The 19,267-nt window shown below is 44.3% G+C and overlaps 1 protein-coding gene across 1 annotated transcript in view; it reads right to left on the bottom strand.

Moving 5' to 3' along the window:
- Positions 1–19,267, bottom strand: part of SLC35F3 (solute carrier family 35 member F3) — a 108,060-nt gene that overhangs the window by 7,662 nt on the left and 81,131 nt on the right. The window contains exons 3-4 of the mRNA XM_050770473.1: positions 7,820–8,039; positions 403–528 (exon numbers count right to left, since the gene is read on the bottom strand). Coding sequence (XP_050626430.1) covers positions 403–528; positions 7,820–8,039 — 346 coding nt within the window. The remainder of the gene's footprint in view (positions 1–402; positions 529–7,819; positions 8,040–19,267) is intronic.

The raw sequence follows: 19,267 nt of genomic DNA, 5'->3' as shown, positions 1-19,267 counted from the left end.
ACATGACAAAGCTGCACCAGATATTCAAGTCTTCCCACCCCATAGGGTGGCAAATGATCTGAGCAAACACTGAGCTTGTCGGCTGCCATCAATGACGTCAGGAATCTGACTGTGCCTGTGCGGATGGGCACCACTCATTTTATCTCAGATGCTGCAACGATGTGGCTACAGATAGAAAGGCCCAGAGAGCCAAAGCCAAGAGCAGTGGCACACCTCCCCCTTGCCCTTGACTGAAGTCTCTGTCTGCCTGTTGCACAGTTGACTCCAGCTATCTAGAGCTGCCTGTCCTGAAGCACAAGTATCATCAGAAGCTCTTGAAAAGTAAAGGACCAGCCATCTAAAGCCGGCTGTGCTGGCTGAGGAGAGCCCAGCCAGCTGAGAGGGTTCGCTCCCCGCGCATACCTTGTAGAGGGCAGACATGGATGCTGAGGCCACCACCAGTGCGATGCCGATGACGGAGTGGCTGTGGAAGCCATCAGCGTAGGTCATCATCACAATGCCAGCGATGGCGAGGATGGCGGCCACAATCTGGACGGATGGAAGAAAATGCTGGTCAGGGAAGTCCGGATGGAGTCGGAGGGGCCACGCAAGCGCCAAAGACCCGGAAATGCACGTGGGGTTCGGCCACGTGAGGGGAAAGTGGTGTCTCCTTTTTGTTCCTCCTTGGGGAGCAACAGGCAAAGGCTGACTCTTGTCTAAATTTTTGTTGCTGCTTAGGGCACTTAGCAAAGCTTGGCTTGGCCAAAGAACGGAAACTGCTGGCAGCAAGGAATGGGTGGCATGGTGGTGGCCAGTCACTGCGGTTCTTAGGGACCCGAGAAGGAGGTGGTCATGGTTGCAGTGGCAGGTTATTAAATGGTCATGACAAGGCCTGACAGATAATCCCTGGGCAGCCCCCGGAGATGACCTGAGTTCTTTCCCAGCCTTCTGAAAGTACCTCCTGTGACCTTGCTTTTATGTATTTCATATCTCAACAGGGAAGCCACTATGAGGACAGAAGATCTTGTCCCCATTTTCTACCCCAGCAGTGGGGCCTGACAGAATGTCACCTGCCAATCAATGCTACAAACAATGTCCTAACCTTGGAGGTGCAGTTCCTTTCCTCTGTAGCCGTAGGCTCCTCCACCCTACCCACCAAGGCTCCCCTCAATCCTGTTATTGTCCTGATACTGACTTCTCAGTTGGGACGGAGGCCTCATGGAGATGTACATATTACTCTTGTGCAAAGTGAAATTGCCAGAGTAAATAGGAGATAAACCATCTGGGACAATATTCCTCAAAGGGGAAAATGCACCAGCACAGAGAATCAATACAAGGACTGATCTGAGGTAGCCATGAAGCTCCAGAAATGTCACCAGGTGGGAGGTGGAGAGGGGGTTGCCGTCAGTAGAACAAATGTGTGCAGGAGAAGTTTCCACTTCTGGATTTACTGAGAATTTTATCCCTCTTATGAATCATTCAAAATCAACTTCAGCTGTCTAAAACAATATCAAATAGCTAAGGTTAACTGAGTGGTCATAGCATGTATGTTTCTATGTATGTTCTCATTTTGTACCACAGTAGATACTGTCATTCACCTCATTTTGTAGACATGAAAACTAGGCTCACAAAGCCTGCCAAACCCACACAGCTGGTATGTGGAAGAGCAGAGTCAGATTTCAGGTCTGCCTGACTGCAAAGTTGATAATTACATATATATACAGGAACGCATGATTCACATAGGAAGTACTGCCAACTTACTGTTAGATTCAAATTGAGGTTGCCTTCGTAGTTAAAACATAAGATGTTTAGGTTAGTGAAACATAACGTGGCTTAATCTCACGCAGTATGTCTGAGTTACGTACTTCTCTTAGCGTATACCTCATACGCTATATTTCTATACAATGCTGTATCCACCCTTAACGCAGAGGCATTGAGAGAGCAGGTGGTTATCGTGTACGAGAGAACTCCCTGGCCCAATCTGTCTGCGTCTTCTTTCTGGTATGGGAATTCACTTGCAGTCCGCCACACCGCTTTGCATCAGATATATGCCTACATTTCATATTCAAATGCTACATGTACTGTGTAAAAGTGTTCATTAAGAGAAAGAAACAGAGATAGCAATACCATAAGGGAATTTTTCCCCACAGGAAAATAAAAAAGGGCAAAGTGAGAAAGCAGGTGGGGAAAGGGTTCGTTTCTGCTCCAGGGCACACATGTAATGCAAGGGTGCTGCCAGCAACATGCCAACCGGGGCGGGCATCAGAGGACTCCCAGTGAAAAGACAGGAGAAAGGAACGGAGAGACGAAAATGGCCCAATTCCAGAAGCTTGGTGCATCTCCCCTCTGGAGATACCCTTTGTTTGTTTCTTTTGTTTTGTTTTGTTTTGAGACAGATTCTTGCTCTGTCGTCCAGGCTGGAGTGCAATGGCACTATCTCGGCTCACTGCAGCCTCTGCCTCCAGGGTTCAAGTGATTTTCCTGCCTCAGCCTCTGGAGTAGCTGGGACTACAGGCGCCTGCCACCACACCTGGCTAAATTTTATATTTTTAGTAGAGATGGGGTTTCACCATGTTAACCAGGCTGGTCTCGGACTCCTGACCTCAGGTTATCCACACACCTTGGCTTTCCAAAGTGCTGGGATTACAGACATGAGCCACCACACCTGGCCTGGAGCTACTTTTTATTGAGCCTTTCCAGGCTTATGGCTGAAGTTGGAAGAAATGAAGGACAGTGAGGGGTGATTTTTTCTGAAGACTTGAAGGGCAGATTTCCAACCTCTTCCTCTCTTCTCTATTGATTAAATAATAAACAGCTAAAAGCTTCTGCCTGGGCTGCACTGTGTGGCTAAGCTGGGGGAAGGGACAAGGGGGTAGGAAATGAGAGCATGGTTGGCCATTGACCTTTTGGTCTGTTGAGATAAACATCAGAGGAGCCCGTGCCACTCCATCAGTTCATTCTGACAGACAGGCAGGGGACTCTGATCTCTTCCTCCACACCTCCCAGCCTTCTCCTGGGGGTCCCACCCACAAGGCACAGTGTTGACAGCCCTGGCTGTGGACCTTCCACTCTCCAGACATCAGCAGCCCTGCAACAACTGGCCCCATGTGCTGGGATGTGAACTGGGGCTCCTGCCTCACTCTCAATACGCTGTGGGGCGCAGTAGGGTTGGAACGTGCCCTGTGCCTTTGGGAGCAGAGCTCAAGATTCCTTCCTGATGCCTGGAATTCCTGTTAAGTTTCCAGTTCTATCTTTTAAAAAGTATGTGCATATGTTACATTTGACACCCTAACACATCTGAGTTTCTTGGTTTTCATGTGAAAATATTTTCTTGCCCATTTCCTGCACTAAAACAAACTCTCTAGGAAGGCCAGTCAAGTCCGCCCTGTGGTTCCATGTGCTCCACGTACATCTTCTCCCTACCGGGGCCCCTGGACAGGTGCTGAGGGTGGGTTTGGAATCATGACATCAGAGCTTCCTTGACCTCCCCATGCCTCTCTTTCCTTACATTTTCCTGTCCCCCTGGCCCTCAGTGTTCCCCACAGAACAATCCTAAAACAAAGCCTGATGGGTCACGGTGGCCCAAGACCGAGATGGGTAAGAACCACCACCTCTGCTTTATCTGCTTTGTCTAGGGAACAGTTAGCTGGAGGTAAGGAAGGAACACAGGCCGGGGGTTGCTGCGTAGCGTCTTCATGTCCTCACCCAGCGTGGTGACCCACTGTCATAAACTGCCCGGCTGCCAGAGCTCCAGGTCTGAGTCCCACGCACCCAGGCATGAGTCACAGACACACCACTCATCTCCATGACAGTTCTGCTCCCTGCTCCCTGGGGGGCTGAATGGGAAGGCAAGGGAAACCCTTGAGCCTTAAAGAGGAGAGAGGAGGGTTGGTGGTGCCCTAGGTGAGGTCTAATCACTGTTCAGACTAGGGCTCCTCCTGCTTAGTCTAGCTAAAAGGTGGCAAGGCCTGGAGCAGTGGCTCACACCTGTAATCTCAGTGCTTTGGGAGGCTGAGGCAGGCAGATTGCTTGGACCCATGAGTTCGAGACCAGCCTGGGCAACATGGTGAGGTTCTGTCTCTACAAAATATACAAAAAATTAGCTGGGCGCGGTGGCATGCCCCTGTACTACCAGCTACTCAGGAGGTTGAGGTGAAAGGATCACTTGAGCCCAGAAGGCTGAGGTTGCAGTGAGCTATGATAGCACCACTGCAATCCAGCCTGGGTGACGGAGTGAGATCCTGTCTCTGCAAAACAAACAAGCAAGCAAACAAACAAACAAACAAACAAACAAGCCTAAAAAACAGCAAACAACAAAACATGGCGGGCTGCATGGTCTCTGCCAAACATAACCCCATTTGGAAGCTTTTTAGATTTGCACAGCTTCAGGTGATTTTACAAAAGGGAAAAATGGATTGATTTTTAATCATCCTTCCCCCAACTCTTTCCCTCTCAGCTCCTGGCCTGCTCTCATTGACTCAAGGAATACTGGAGTTTGGAGGTTACTGGGGGGATCCTCTAGTCCACCCCTTCTACATCTGAGAGTAGAAAGTCGCCTGGGCTGTGAGCTCCACCATTGCCTGTCCACTGTGTCTTTCCCCGTGCTGGGCTCAGGTTGCAGAGGGCAGCCCCCCACACAGAAGGGAGTCAGAACCAGATACCAGATACTGTTCGGGAATGGATGGCTCCTTTCGAAACACTTTAAACATTTTGATTATTGGAAACATCAGCTGGAATCTGATTGAGATGGGAAGTGATCTTGGAAAAAGGTCCATGATCCCCAGGAATATGCCGCTAGGGTTTGAGGACCCCATGGGTGACCTCTCAGCTCACCTTCTGGCTCGTTCCCCTGCCTTCCTGGTTTAAAGACCCTCACTGTGATGGGTGGTCCCGAACAGCCCTGAACAATCAGAGAATCTCACCTCCCATTTTCCTTGACATAGAGGCTGTGGGTGGTCTCACTCAGCCTAGTCACAGCTGATGGGCAGTGTACACCCAGGGTTCTACCTGCTCTCATCCTACTCTTGCTTTTGCTACATTAAACTGCCTCTCTAAATATTCATCCACCAACAAGAGAATGGGGCTGATCCATCAACCTCCTCCAATTGAGAAGGAATAATAAGAATAATGCCATTGAGAAAAGATACCACTTATTGAGTTTTATGTGCGAGGCATGCATCATCTTATTCTCACAACTGTTTTCTAAGATGAGTAGTAATATTCTCTCCATTTAACAGAGGGTCAGGGACATTTACTAGTTTGCTCAAGGTCCAAACAGCTTATAAGAGTGGAGCCAAGATCTGTGACCTTGTCATTAACTCTAGCCTAGGACATCTCCATTGCTGAGCTAGAACCCTGACCTAGAGAAGCAGGGAACATATAGAAAGCACACCTAAGCAGAGAGTCAGATGGCAACACAAGGAGCCAGCTTGGCTCCTTCCAAACAGACACTCCAATGGCCTCTCACCCTCTCATACCGTACGTGGCCAGGAATCTCCCCAGCATGATAAGACACGTTTGCTTCCTTCTGGATCTGCGCACATGACCTAGACTTATGGATGTTTTCCAGGAACCATGGCCCTTGTGGTTTGAGTAATTGCCTTAATAACACAAGTCTCCTTAGCAGCCAATTCCACAAACATAAGGCTGTGCCTTCGACACGGTTTTTATGTCTGCTTGGCTCTGAAGCTCATATGCTCAGCCCTCCAGGATGGAGAACCACGTTAATTCTTTTCAGTCTTTGGAAATTACCTAACGGACAGTGTTAGCCAACCCAGGTCTGAGTGAAGTCTGAGCGGTCCCATGCACCAGCTAGATATTATCTTGGAACTAAATCTCCATCTGTTTATCAAGGAGAATCTTTCAGTCCCTTTGGCATGTGGCAGTGTCTCCTGATGGATTTTGCTAGCTCTCTGAACTCCTGAAGAAGAGAAAAGGGCGCTCCAACACAACCTGTGGCAGGAAGCTCTTAGATGACTGGTCATGCACTTCTGAGAGGAATAATGGTTATTAGAGAGACTCACAACTGCACAGTGCTTTGCAAGTTACAAAATGCCATCAATGCCATCACTGACACTGGCTCCTGGGGGCTTCATTCAGTGTCAGTCTAGTACCAAAGGCCTTCAACACAAAACTTGGCTCAGTACACAGTGATCAGCAACAGACCAAACCAATCAAGTGGCCAGCATGGCCAGAATGTGCCATATTCCAAGGATGATTGTTGGGTGGGGGATTGGAGGGGTCTTATCCATGTATAGCAATATAGATCTGGAAGCATCATATTGCTTTCTATGAATTTAGGAGTACTTTTCAAGTTTTTCACACCTCCTTCTCTTAATCTCAAAAAAAAAAAAAAAAAAAAAAAAAAGGGTTTCTTCTGCTAGATGTAGAATTAACCTTGAAGCTTCTCTTCCAGGAACAGGGTCTCATTTGGAATTTTCTAGGGACATCTGAGTCATGCCAAAAATTTCCATAAATTCTCCTGGCTCTTTACATCAAAATAAAGTCAGGAAGGACATGGGTGGGTGGCAGGGGGACCCAGGACATTCAAGTCTTCAGCATCGAGGCAGGCAGGCGGCTGGGTGGCTCACTGTGAGAAGTATCTGCATTTCTTGCAGAGATGCATCAGATCATTTATTTGCTGAAAGCTTTTCTGGTGGCACAGAGAGTGAGTTTTTCTTCCAAAATTAACATTAAGCCTCAAAACAAATTTTCCCCCTACTGGAAGCTAAAAATATAACTCAGAAGTTGACTCATGTCCCCACTGCTGTTTGGGTAACTTAGGTGGGTGTGAATGCACCATTAGGGTGATGTCATTGTTCCCAGGACAGGGAGGGAAGGCCGGAAGTAGAGGGCCCTGCACTGGTGGCCAGCAGGGCTTGCTTTCATGGGACTGCCCCTCAAACTGGCTCTTAGCTTTGTGGCTGAAGGGGGAAGCTGTACACTAACTGCAAAAGAACTAGTGGCCTGGCCAAATGCTCTCGGCGCTGGTTTGCAGCAAGGTGATGACGGGTCCGTGGCAGCTCCTGGCCACAAGAGGGAGCCAGTCAGAAGTCACTAGTGTTCTGCCGGGTGCAAAACGTCTCCCGTTTCTTCTATTCGGGGGAATCGCTCTATATTTCAGCTGATATTTGATAGTGCACGTGTCCTATTTCATACAGCTGTTATGAAATCCGATGAGCTAACTTTGACTAGCTTCTAATGTAATTGACTGAGTCTCGGTTGTAAAATGAGAGGTAATTCAAGGGATATAATTTCACTCCCCCTTGGTCATTGGTTAGAAGGAAGTGAAGCTGGCCCTTCACAGTTGGGACTCAGCGTGAGTGTGTCTGGCCCACTCTGGCTGTGTACACACGGCCCAGGCAAAGGGCCAAGACTGCATGCATGCATGGATGCGGAAGGATCCTTCGGGTTTCACGCACAACCTCACCCGAGAGTGGCAGTGTTAGCAGAAAGCTCCAGGCTGCAGGGCACGGTCATGCCACGCACTGCAGCCGGGAAAGCCGCCCATGAGACACTGGGTGAGCACGCAGAGAGCGGAGCATATCGCCATTCCCAGGCTGGGTCCCCGACTGGCACACACTTTAGGGAATGCTTGTTGAAATGCTTGAAATGAAAGGTGCTTTAATGAATGCTTGTCTAGTATGGTTTGCAAGCAAGAAGGTTGGCAAGGCACACCAAGAACCGGGCCCTCTGCTGGGCTCATTTTCTGCTGCAAATCAGAAGGAAAGTGGTCAGCAGCTTATGCTCATGGTCCAGCACATGGAGCTAAGCAAGCCGATGGGCAGGTTTTGGTTGACATGACTGAGTGAGGGAGGAAGACAGATAATAAGGAACTTACCCTCACTCCCATGAATCTGTCCCTGAGAACGATCCATGAGAGCAAGAACACAAAAGCTTTGTTGCAGCAGAACAACACGGAGACATCCGTAGTGTTTATTTTCTTTATTGCATGTAAGTACAGGTAGTTTGTGAGTGTCCAAAGAACACCAAAGGGTGCTGCCTTGGTAAAAAACACCTTCAAAGTCAAGCCATTGTCTCCAAAAAATCGACAGCATTCCCTAAAACAAGGAAAGAGAGGCATTGTTATTATTTTCCTGGGTTCAGACAGATCATTTATTTCCTATACCAAGTTTTTTTTTTTTAAGCAAATATAGGAAGGGGCAGGGTTTTAAAATTATTATTTTTAATAAACATTTTTCTATTAAAGCCCTTCAACCTACTGCTTTAGTCCACTGAAACAAATGTTGCACAGTGATCTGATGTCACAGATTCTTCCTTCTGTTCATGTTAAGCTTAGAATTTATGGTTCTATACAGAAGGTAATGTTGGCACTATCTGACTCGAAGGCCTAATTCTATGGTGATTGACTGAGGGATTCTGTTACTTGTTGAGTAGGAGAAGGGGTTCACTACACCTTTTTATTGGGGTGGGCATTGTTGTGGGGGAAGGATGGTAATGGAGGAGGATGGATACTCTAAGACAGGGTGTCTAATCTTTTGGCTTTTCTGGGTCACATTAGAAGAAGAATTGTGTTAGGCCACATATAAACTACACTAGCACTAACGATAGGTGATGAGCTACTAAAAGAAATCACACACAAAAATATCTCATAATGTTTTAAGAAAGTTTACAAATTCGTGTTGGGCCTCATTCAAAGCCAGCCTGGACCACATGTGGCCTGTGGGACAGGGGTTGGACAAGCTTGGTCTAAGAGAACACATTGAAACAACTTTTAAAAAATGTTGCCCTCAATTGGAATTACCTTTGTGATCAGGCAGGGGCAGTCACTTCTTGGGCGTATCTAATACCTTTTGGCTATGATACGAATAGTGTTAACTCGCGACCTATTTTCTCCCTGAGGCCATTTTTTGGGTACTTATTCCACCATGTGGAAGTCCCACTTCTCTAAGAGACTATCTAGCACAGGAAGAATAAGCAGATCCAAAAGTTCAGAGTCTAACGTGGGAATGAGATGAGGAAACATCTGTAGAAGAAAGTCTTTTGATGCCATTCTAGAGTCTAGGGGGAAGGATCACAGATAGTTCAAAAAATCTTTAAGAAAATTAAAGCCAGTCTTCCACAGGCAGAAGAAGGAAGTAGAGGAGGCTGTGGGGGGCTCGGGTGTGGAGAGAGGCCACTGAGAAGGCTTGGTCGACAGCTGCCTGTTTCCTTGACTGTCAGGGAGTGAAGATCATTGCTGGGTTGGGCCCGATGAGCCAGGCAAGGAGATGGACGAGAGAGGAGGCACTGCTCTGAGGAAGTCCCTGTCCAGGCTCATGGACGTGGTGCAGCACTGCCACAGCTGGGGATGGCCTGCCAGCCAGGAAGGGAGTCAGACTGCTAGTGATCTAGAAATAGACTCAGTCCCAAAAGAACTGCCACGAGAGCAAGAGAAAAGACATCTCTAGAACAAAGCAAATGCACTAGGTTGGGGGAATAGCTCTGTTCTGTGCCACTTAATATTAAAATGCAGAGAAAACGGAGGAAAATTAAAAACAAGAGTCAAAGGGAATTGGGTAAGATTTTTAATTTAATTTTACTGTCTATTCTTCCTATCAATCTAGAAGGAAATCTGTCTTTGTTCATGACTCAACTATGGGATGTCCATAGCACGAACAAGAAAACTCCTTAGTGAAAGGCATGAGAGCCCAGGATATTGGGAGAGGAGAAACACACTTACCGTTTTGTAGAGTCTGGTGCAGTTTGGCCACCTTTCTCTGCACACAGAGTCCTATGTTGCTTCTGAACAAACCGGGACCAGGTAAAACATTCACATCACTAAATCTATCACGAGACCGATTCAACTGAATTGATTCCATTTTGGCTTTATATAGCTGCAACCCTCATCTAACTGAGAGGCTGATATTTCTTTTTGCCACGTATTTTTTCATACGGTATTCCAGCTACATTTTCTATGGGGTTTTCCCAAGCCCCTGTTTGCAGAAGACTCTGTTCCCCCAGGGGCAGTGACCATGAATGATGGCTTCCTTTATGTTTGTGATTATGGTGGCTACATAGTGATGCTGGTCCATTGAGTATGACCAAAATAAAATACAAATATTCTTTCTGGCCACTAATGCCATCCTATCTCCACCATACTTAGAGGTTTCCCTTTCTAAGAGAAGAACATCACACAAGTAGAATTTCCAATTTCCACCTGGCTCACTGTCATGAAAAATAATTCATGTTCTGGAAGGGGCCATCCAAGGCTAACTGGACAACCTACTTCCTCTCTGAAAATCCATATTTGACTCCTCCAAAGCCTGATTGCTGTAGGTGGGATGGAGAAGGGAGGTAGGGCACAGACATGGCTTGGTATTGATGGCCCAAGTTGCTAGAAATGGGAAGGGAGTGGGGATCCCATCCTGGAGATGAAAAAGGTGAGACTCTGAGGCCTGGCAGAGTCCTGCTGGCCCTTTAAGGCATCGTGGCCAGGAGATCACAGCATAGGTTGGTGGATCTTGGTTCTAATGAGACCAAGACAATTGGCCCCCTGGACCTGTGAGCCTCGTGATATTTTGAGACCAAAGACTATGCACTAATCTTCAGTGCTAAGAGATTAGTGCACAGTCTTCGGTCTTAAAACAGCATAACATTGGCCCGGAGCGGTGGCTCACACCTGTAATCCCAGCACTTTGAGAGGCCAAGGCGGGTGGATCACTTGAGGTCAGGAGTTTGAGACAAGCCTGGCCAACATGGTGAAACCCTGTCTCTACCAAAAATACAAAAATTAGCCAGGCATGGTGGCAGGCACCTATAATCCCAGCTACTTGGGAGGCTGAGGCAGGAGAATCACTTGAACCCGGGAGGCGGAGGATGCAGTGAGCTGAGATTGCACCATTGCACTACAGCCTAAGTGACAAGAGCAAAACTCTGTTTCAAAAAACAAACAAACAAAAAAACCCAGCACAATATCTCAGGATCTGGCTGGCCCATGTATGTCCCTGATTGCAAGGGAACCCAAGACAGATGATGAACACGAATCCATTTCTGCCAGAGACCTCCCTCTTCTTGGTATACAAATGGAGCACAGTCAACACTCTCTTGACTGACGCCCACATAACTGACTGGACAGTCTAACGCCCTTCATTCCTTCTGCTCACTGATGCTGCTGGCAGGGCTAAAGACTAGAGGGTGGCAGGTTACTTCCGGAACACTCAAGTCCTTCTGTTCCTACTGATTGAGTCACACACAAAGATTTAGATGTGTTTACTTCTGATCCTGCTTGTGCCAGTTAGTTCTTGGTATTTCAGTTACACAGTTTAATTAAATATTTCATGAACCAATGAAATATGAGTGGGAAACGAAAGCTTTTTTTCTGTGAAATCTAAATTGAGAGCTTCAAGAAAGACTTAATAAATATAAGCAATACCAAGCTGGGCGCGGTGGCTCATGCCTGTAATCCCAGCACTTTGGGAGGCCGACGTGGGTGGATCACACGGTCAGGAGATCGAGACCATCCTGGCCAACATAGTGAAACCCCATTTCTACTAAAAACACACAAAAATTAGCCGGGCATGGTGGTGCGTGCCTCTAGTCCCAGCTACTTGGGAGGCTGAGGCAGGGGAATCGCTTGAACCTGGGAGGTGGAGGTTGTAGTGAGCCGAGATGGCGCCACTGCATTCCAGCCTGGTGACAGAGTGAGACTCTGTCTCAAATAAAAAGCAATACTGCTACTGAATATTGAATTATTCAATAGAATTATTCAAAGAAACATGGTAAAAGAAAAAATTGTAAAAATCAGTAAGTTCTGCACTTATATTATTTGACAAATACTTATGTTCTTAGTACTCTTTAAAGAATCCCAACTGGGATAGCCTAACTTGACTTGACTTTATATTCTAACTTTTCTATGAATTTCTAAAATTTGGTTATGTTATATATTTAGGGACGAGGATGGCTTATCATTTAATTCATGTCAACAAACACTGGTTTAGCACTTGCCATTCCCACAATTCTAGACAAGGCCTTGTGGTTGATACAGAAAAGTAAACTTTCTAAGCTAAGGAAACGTCTCTTTTAAACTAAGAGGAGTTATTTCTTTTGTAATTTCTTCCACTTCAGTTTTTCTATTTAGTTTTTTTCTATTTCAGTTTTTCTGGTGCTTCTTTTAGTTTGATATTGGATCTTTTGGTTTGATCTTCTAATTTTCTTTTTTCCTTCTCTCTTTCTCGATCTTATTTTATGGGAGATTATCTTGACTTTATATTCCAACTCTTCCATTACATTTTAAATATTGGTATCCTCCATTTAATTTTCAAGAGCAGCTCCTGCTCATGAGAAGGTGTAATTGGGGAGATGACATTTATCCTTCAATGGGAGGCAACGCAAGCCTAACATATTGACATAAGAGATAGATGGTGTGGAATATAATGATGCTATACTGGAGAACTGGGCTGATTGGATAAGTCCTCAAAAAATGTGGATTTTGAGCTGAACCGAAGGACTAAAGGATAGGAAGGATTTATATGGGTATGTGTGTGGTGTGGGGCAGAGATAATATCCTTGTAGAGGTAAGAGAAGATATTGTATCTATGAAACAAGAACAAATGGTTATTAAAAAGGATATAATCTTGGAAATTAAATATATGATGTAACTACATTTTTAAAATTAATAGACATTTTGGGAGGCCAAGGCAGGCAGATCACTTGAGGTCAGGAGTTTGAGACCAGCCTGGTCAACATGGTGAAACCCTGCCTCTACTAAAAAATATATAAAAATTAGCCGGGTGTGGTGGTGCGCACCTGTAGTCCCAGCTACTTGGGAGACTAAGGCATGAGAATTGCTTGAACCATGGAGGTGGAGGTTGCAGTGAGCTGAGATCACGCCACTACACTCCAGCCTGGGAAATAGAGCAAGACTCTGTCTCAAAAAAATAATTAATAGAAAAGTTGGAATATAATGTCAAAATAATCTCCCACAAAATGAGAAAGAGAGGGAGAGAGGAAGAAGGAAGGAAGGAAGGAAGGAAGGAAGGAAGGAAGGAAGGAAGGAAGGAAGGAAAAAATTAGAAGATTAAACCAGAAAGTCCAATATCAAACTAAAAGAAACTCCAGAAGGAGCAAACAGAAAAAACGAAGTGGAGGAAATTACAAAATAAATCATTCAAGACAGTTTCTCAGAACCGAGACAAGAATCTTCACAATGTAAGGGGTCACCAAGTACCAACAAAACGAATAAAGAAAGAATCATAACAAGGCATCTGTTTGTCAAATAAAGGTATAAAGAGAAAACCTAAAATCTCCCAAGAGAAATAAAACCAACAAGGTCAAGAAATAGGAAATTGTAATCACCTCGGACACCACCACAACCAAAATGGAAGCCAGACAATCATGGCACAATGCATTAACATTTTTGAAGGAAATTTTTTTTCTAGCCAGAATTCTATCACCAATCAATTATCAATCAAAGGTGGAGGTAGACTGAAAGCATTTTCAGCTATGCAGTCCTCAACAGCGGTGTCTCCCAAGCCACTGGAGGACAGGCTGCACCAAAGCAAGGGTGGTCCGGAGGAGAAAGACGTGGCAGCTGCAAGCAGGCCAGCTCTACACGGGCAAGAGAGAAAGTGGGTCCCAGCATTAGCAGGGTGCTCTGCTGCAGACCAGGAACCACAGAAGGCTCCTAGAGGAGATTCTCTGAGGAAGTCTTATGATTAAGCAAGAACAGGGAAAATAGTGATAGGCTTTTGAGGTGGCAGAACGTTTAGGGAAAAAAATAACAATCATTAAGTGGAAATCAAGATGAATGAGACAAAAGAGGGAAATATTGTTGGCAGGAGAAATGATGGGTTTTTCACAAAAGGCAGCAGAATCAGTGAACAACATATGTGTGCTTATGATAATGCAAACACTATTAACTAAAAATTGGGATATTATTATGTTGGGGGGTGGGGAAGAAAGGGTAGGGTAAGATAGAAATCAGAGGATGTCCATATTTAAGAAATACGGAGATAAGAATTTAATTTAGCTAAATGGGTATAAATACCAGAGAAAAGTATCCGCAAGAATTGAGGGTGGCTGAGAGTAGGCAGATGTGGAGCTGGAAGAAGTTACTCCTCTTTACCATAATTCTTTTACTACTATTTTGCTTTTCCAAAGTATGTGCATGCATTAAATTGCTAAAATTAAGTTAATTAAAAACACGTAAGAGAGAGGTAAAGTTTCTGTGGTTGAAGCTGAAATGTGGGCACTGAGACAGCTTTGAGGGGTGCAGTTGGAAAACCAGAGAGAGAGAAAAGCCCCGCGATTAACAGTGAAGGATGCCACAGCCCAGACAGATGAAAAGATCCACTCAAGTTCAAACAGATGTGAGTAGTAGAGCCAAACCTGCAGCCTGGCTTGTTCCTCAGTGAACACTCTTATGTTCCTCTCTTTTTCCCGTACCCATTTCATCACCATTTAAATATGTCTAAGTCTTTCCAACTTCAACATACTCCTGTACAAAAGCAAGCCTCTCACCCAGCCCCTTTCCTCTGTTCCCCTTTGTCATAGCCACACTTTTCAGAATAGCCATCTACGCTCACATTCTCCATGACCTTGCCTTCCTCACTGTCCAGCTACTCTAGTCCATGCCTGCTCCCCACACTCACTCAAACCCCTGGACGAACTGTGAATGACCTTCACATTGCCAATTCCAGAAGGCACTTCTCGGTGTTCATCTTACTCTTGGAAGCCTCTGACATTGTTAACTGTTTCTCCCTGAAACACCCTCTTAGCTTCCAACTCAGCACAGTCCCCAAAGTTTCCTTTGACTTCTCCATACCCTTCTAGACTTCCTCTGTAGGCCTTCTTTGGTATTTTCTTTTTTCTTTTAATTTCTTCTAAAAAAAAAACAAACAACAAAAAAAAACCCAGGATACATGTGCAGAACGTGCAGGTGTGTTACACAGGTACACGTGAGCCATGATGGTTCGCTGTACCTATTGACCTGTCCTCTAAGTTCCCTCCCCTCATCCCTCACCCTTCAACAGGCCCTGGTGTGTGTTGTTCCCCTCCCTGTGTCCATGTGTTCTCAACATTCAACTCCCACTTATGAGTGAGAACATGTGGTGTTTGATTTTCTGTTCCTGTGTTAGTTTGCTGAGGCTGATGGCTTCCAGCTTCATCCATGTTCCTGCAAAGGACATGATCTCATTCCTTTTTGTGGCTGCATAGTATTCCATGGTGTATATGTACCACATTTTCTTTATCCAGTCTATCATTGATGGGCATTTGGGTTGGTTCCATGTCTTTGCTATTGTAAATAGTGCAGAAATAAACATACGAGCACATGTATCTTTAGAGCAGAACAATTTAGATTCCTTTGTGTATATACTCAGTAATGGGATTCCTGGGTCAAATAGTATTTCTGGTTCTAGATCCTTGAGGAATTGCCGCACTGTCTTCCACAGTAGTTGAACTAATTTACACTCCCACCAAGAGTGTAAAAGTGTTCCTATTTCTCCACAGCCTCACCAGCATCTGTTGTTTCCTGACTTTTTAATAATTGCTATTCTGACTGGCATGAGATGGTATCTCATTGTGATTTTGATTTGCATTTCTCTGCAATGCTCAGCAATGTTGAGCATTTTTTTCATACATTTGTTGGCCATGTAAATGTCTTCTGTCGAGAAGTGTCTGTTTATATCCTTTGCCCACTTTTTGATGGGGTTGTCTTTTTCTCGTGTATATGTTTAAGTTCCTTGTAAATTCTGGATGTTAGACCTTTGTCAGATGGGTAGATTGCAATACCACCCTGAACATGCCCGATCTTGTCTGTTCTTTGATATTTTCTTAGGGTTCTCTTCAACCTACAAATAGTCACTGAGTAATGTCATCTATTGTCATGGCTTTAAAGCCCAGCTGATGACTCTTTAATCAGGACACTTTAAAAAATCTGATACCACCCTTGCCTGGACATTCTCAGATGCCTGAAATTCAGCCTTCCCAAATAAACTCAGTGTCTTTCCCTTGCATCCTCAATCCCGAGATGCTACCATGATTCAAGTTTCTACCCAGGCCAGATACTTAAGAATCATTCTCAGCTTCTCCTTTTTTGTCTTCACATCTAATTTATCACCATGGCCTATAGATTATTTCTACCAAATATTTTATTCTCACAGTTAGTACCCTGACCCATGCCCTTATTCTCACTCACTTCAACTACTGCTGCTGGAGACTAGCTTCTCTCATCACTGCTGTTCCTCCTCTAATCCAATTCGTTCCATTTTCCACACTACACTCAGAGAGATCCTCCTTTTCCCTGGCCTTCCCTTAGGATAATGGCCAACCTCTTTGGTCGGTTAATTTCCATCAGTTGCATATCAGCTCATATATCCCCTTCAGTGTTGGGACCCTGTGTCAGTATTCCTGACACATGGTCCCATAATGCCCTGTCTTCCTTGTCATAGTGTACAGGACCGTTATTGTAATTGCACTTTATTGTAATAGCAGCTTATTTAATTGTTTGACTTCTTCACTAGAACATACACTCTGTGTGGTTGTTATACTTTTGCTTCATATTATATCCTCATAGCCTAGCATATAATACACATTCACAATTTTTTTTTTTTTTTTTTTTTGAGACGGAGTCTCGCTCTGTCGCCCAGGCTGGAGTGCAGTGGCCGGATCTCAGCTCACTGCAAGCTCCGCCTCCTGGGTTTACGCCATTCTCCTGCCTCAGCCTCCCGAGTAGCTGGGACTACAGGCACCCGCCACCTCGCCCGGCTAGTTTTTTGTATTTTTTAGTAGAGACGGGGTTTCACCATGTTAGCCAGGATGGTCTTGATCTCCTGACCTCGTGATCCGCCCGTCTCGGCCTCCCAAAGTGCTGGGATTACAGGCTTGAGCCACCGCGCCCGGCCTACAAATAATTTTTTTTATAGAATGTATGCACTTATTCCTTTATGGAGGACCAGAGGTTTTTCAAACAATGAAGCATGGGGCCATTTGTCTTAAAAAATCCCAGGGAGCTGTTAAAAATACAATTGCTTGGATTTGACCCTAGACATACTCAATCATACTGTCCAGTGAGGGGCCAAGAATTTTGTAGAGAATGGTGCAGTTTATATGCAGGATGCATTCTTGACAGCATGCCATAATTCAAAATTTACAAATCTTGACTAGTTTTCCCCCAGTAGCACTGTGTTTCTGTTTGTCAGCCAGTTAATGTTAACACCATTACCTGGCATTTATAGTTCACTTGGCCTTCCAGAACTGGTATTTTGATTCTTGTTTAACTTTTAAAATCTCAGAGGAGTCACATTATTTGAAATTTTATGCATACATAAAACCTGTCATAGTTATGTTTTGCTACTGCAAATTTTCATTAAAATGTGAACTTCACTGTATTTTTAAAAAATTTCCAGATTATTTTCATGAACAAATTTGAATTGAAAGGTTCATGCTGTTTTCTCACTCTTTCTCCATTTTCTTTCTCTCTTTTAAAAAGTTCTTCTAAATTTTTAACTGTGGTAAAATACATATAACATAACATTTACAATCTTAACAATTTTTTTCTTTTTTTTTTTCTTCTTTTTCTTGAGGTGGAGTCTCGCTCTGTTGCCCAGGCTGGAGTACGGTGGTGTGATCTCGGCTCACTGCAACCTCCACCTCCCAGGTTCAAGCGATTCTCGTGCTTCAGCCTCCTGAGTAGCTGGGACGACAGGCACCTGCCACCATGCCCGGCTAATTTTTGTATTTTTAGTAGAGACAGAGTTTCACCATGTTGGCCAGGCTGGTTTTGAACTCCTGACCTCAGGTGTGAGACACCATGCCTGGCTATTTTTTACTTTGTAAATATGGAATTATACATGTTTTACTCTTCTGTGCTTTTTTTTTTCTCTCAACATTATGTGTGAGAGAGTCATCCATGTTGTTATAGGTAGCAGTATTTCACTTGCTATATAGCATCTAATAACACAATTTATTTACCCATTCTACAGTTGATGGACATTGAATGGCTTAGATTATAAATAATGCTGCTATAAACATTCATGAATATATCTTCTGGTGCACATATGTATGTGTTTAGTTTGGGTATATACAAAAGAGTGGAAATACAAGATTAGAGAGTATGTACACGCTCAGCTTTAGAAATAGTACCAAATGGTTTTCCAAAGTAGTTGTACCAGTTTACACTACAATTTTTTTTTTTTTTTTTTTTTTTTTGAGCAGAGTCTCACCCAGGCTGGAGTGCAGTGGCACAATCTCAGCTCACTCACTGCAATCTCTGCCTCCCAGGTTCAAGCAATTGTTGTGCTTCAGCCTCCTGAGTGGCTAGTATTACAGGCATGTGCCACCAGGCCCGGCTACGTTTTGTATTTTTAGTACAGATGGGGTTTTGCCATGTTGGCCAGGCTGGTCTCGAACTCCTGGCCTCAAGAGATTGCCCGCCTCAGCTTCCCAAAGTGCTAGGATTACAGGTGTGAGCCACCACACCCAGCTTATCATTAATCTTTTAATTGAAATTTTAATCCATTTACATTTAACTTAACTACTGCTATATTTGGGTTTAATTCTATCATTTATCTTTTCTATTTGCCTCACAAATATTTTTATTTTTTCATTTGTGTTTTTTTTTTTGCCTTTTTGTGGTTAATCAAATTTTAAAATGATCCAATCTCTCCTATATTAGCTTGTTAGAAATACATTTAAAAAATATTCTTCCAGTGGTAGATATTACAACATGTACTCTTGACTTATTAGAATATACTTTATTTGATAATTTTATCACTTCTTGGACAATACAAAGGCCTTACAACACTAATTCCATCCCACACTTCTTTATCATATTTTAGGCTGTTATTTTTATGAGTTTTTGTTCTACATATTTAAAAAATCCTGTGACATGTTATTACCGCTGTTTTAGACAGTCAGCATTCATTTATATTTAACCACATATTTGCTATTTGTAAAGCTCATCATTTCTTCCTGAGCTGCTGTGCTTCCCTCTGGGATCATTTTATTTTTTCCTATCTGAAGAGTCTATTTAAAGTATTACTTCTATGCATGGGTCTGTTTTCATAAAAATATCTTTATTTTAGTCTTCACTTTTTTTTTTTTTTTGAGACAGAGTCCCACTCTGTTGCCCAGGTTGGAGTGCAGTGGCGTGATCTCGGCTTACTGTAACCTCTGCCTCCCAGGTTGAAATGATTCTCTTGCCTCAGCCTCCCGAGTAGATGGGATTGCAGGTGTGCACTGCCACGCTCAGCTAATTTTTGTATTTTTAGTAGAGACGGGGTTTCATCATGTTGGTCACGCTGGTCTTGAACTCCTGACCTCCTGATCCACCCACCTCAGCCTCCCA

Source organism: Macaca thibetana, chromosome 1, assembly GCF_024542745.1.
Source record: "Macaca thibetana thibetana isolate TM-01 chromosome 1, ASM2454274v1, whole genome shotgun sequence".
NCBI lineage: Eukaryota > Metazoa > Chordata > Mammalia > Primates > Cercopithecidae > Macaca > Macaca thibetana.
The sequence above is the reverse complement of the archived record's forward strand: the minus strand, read 5'-3'. Positions and strand labels throughout refer to the sequence as shown.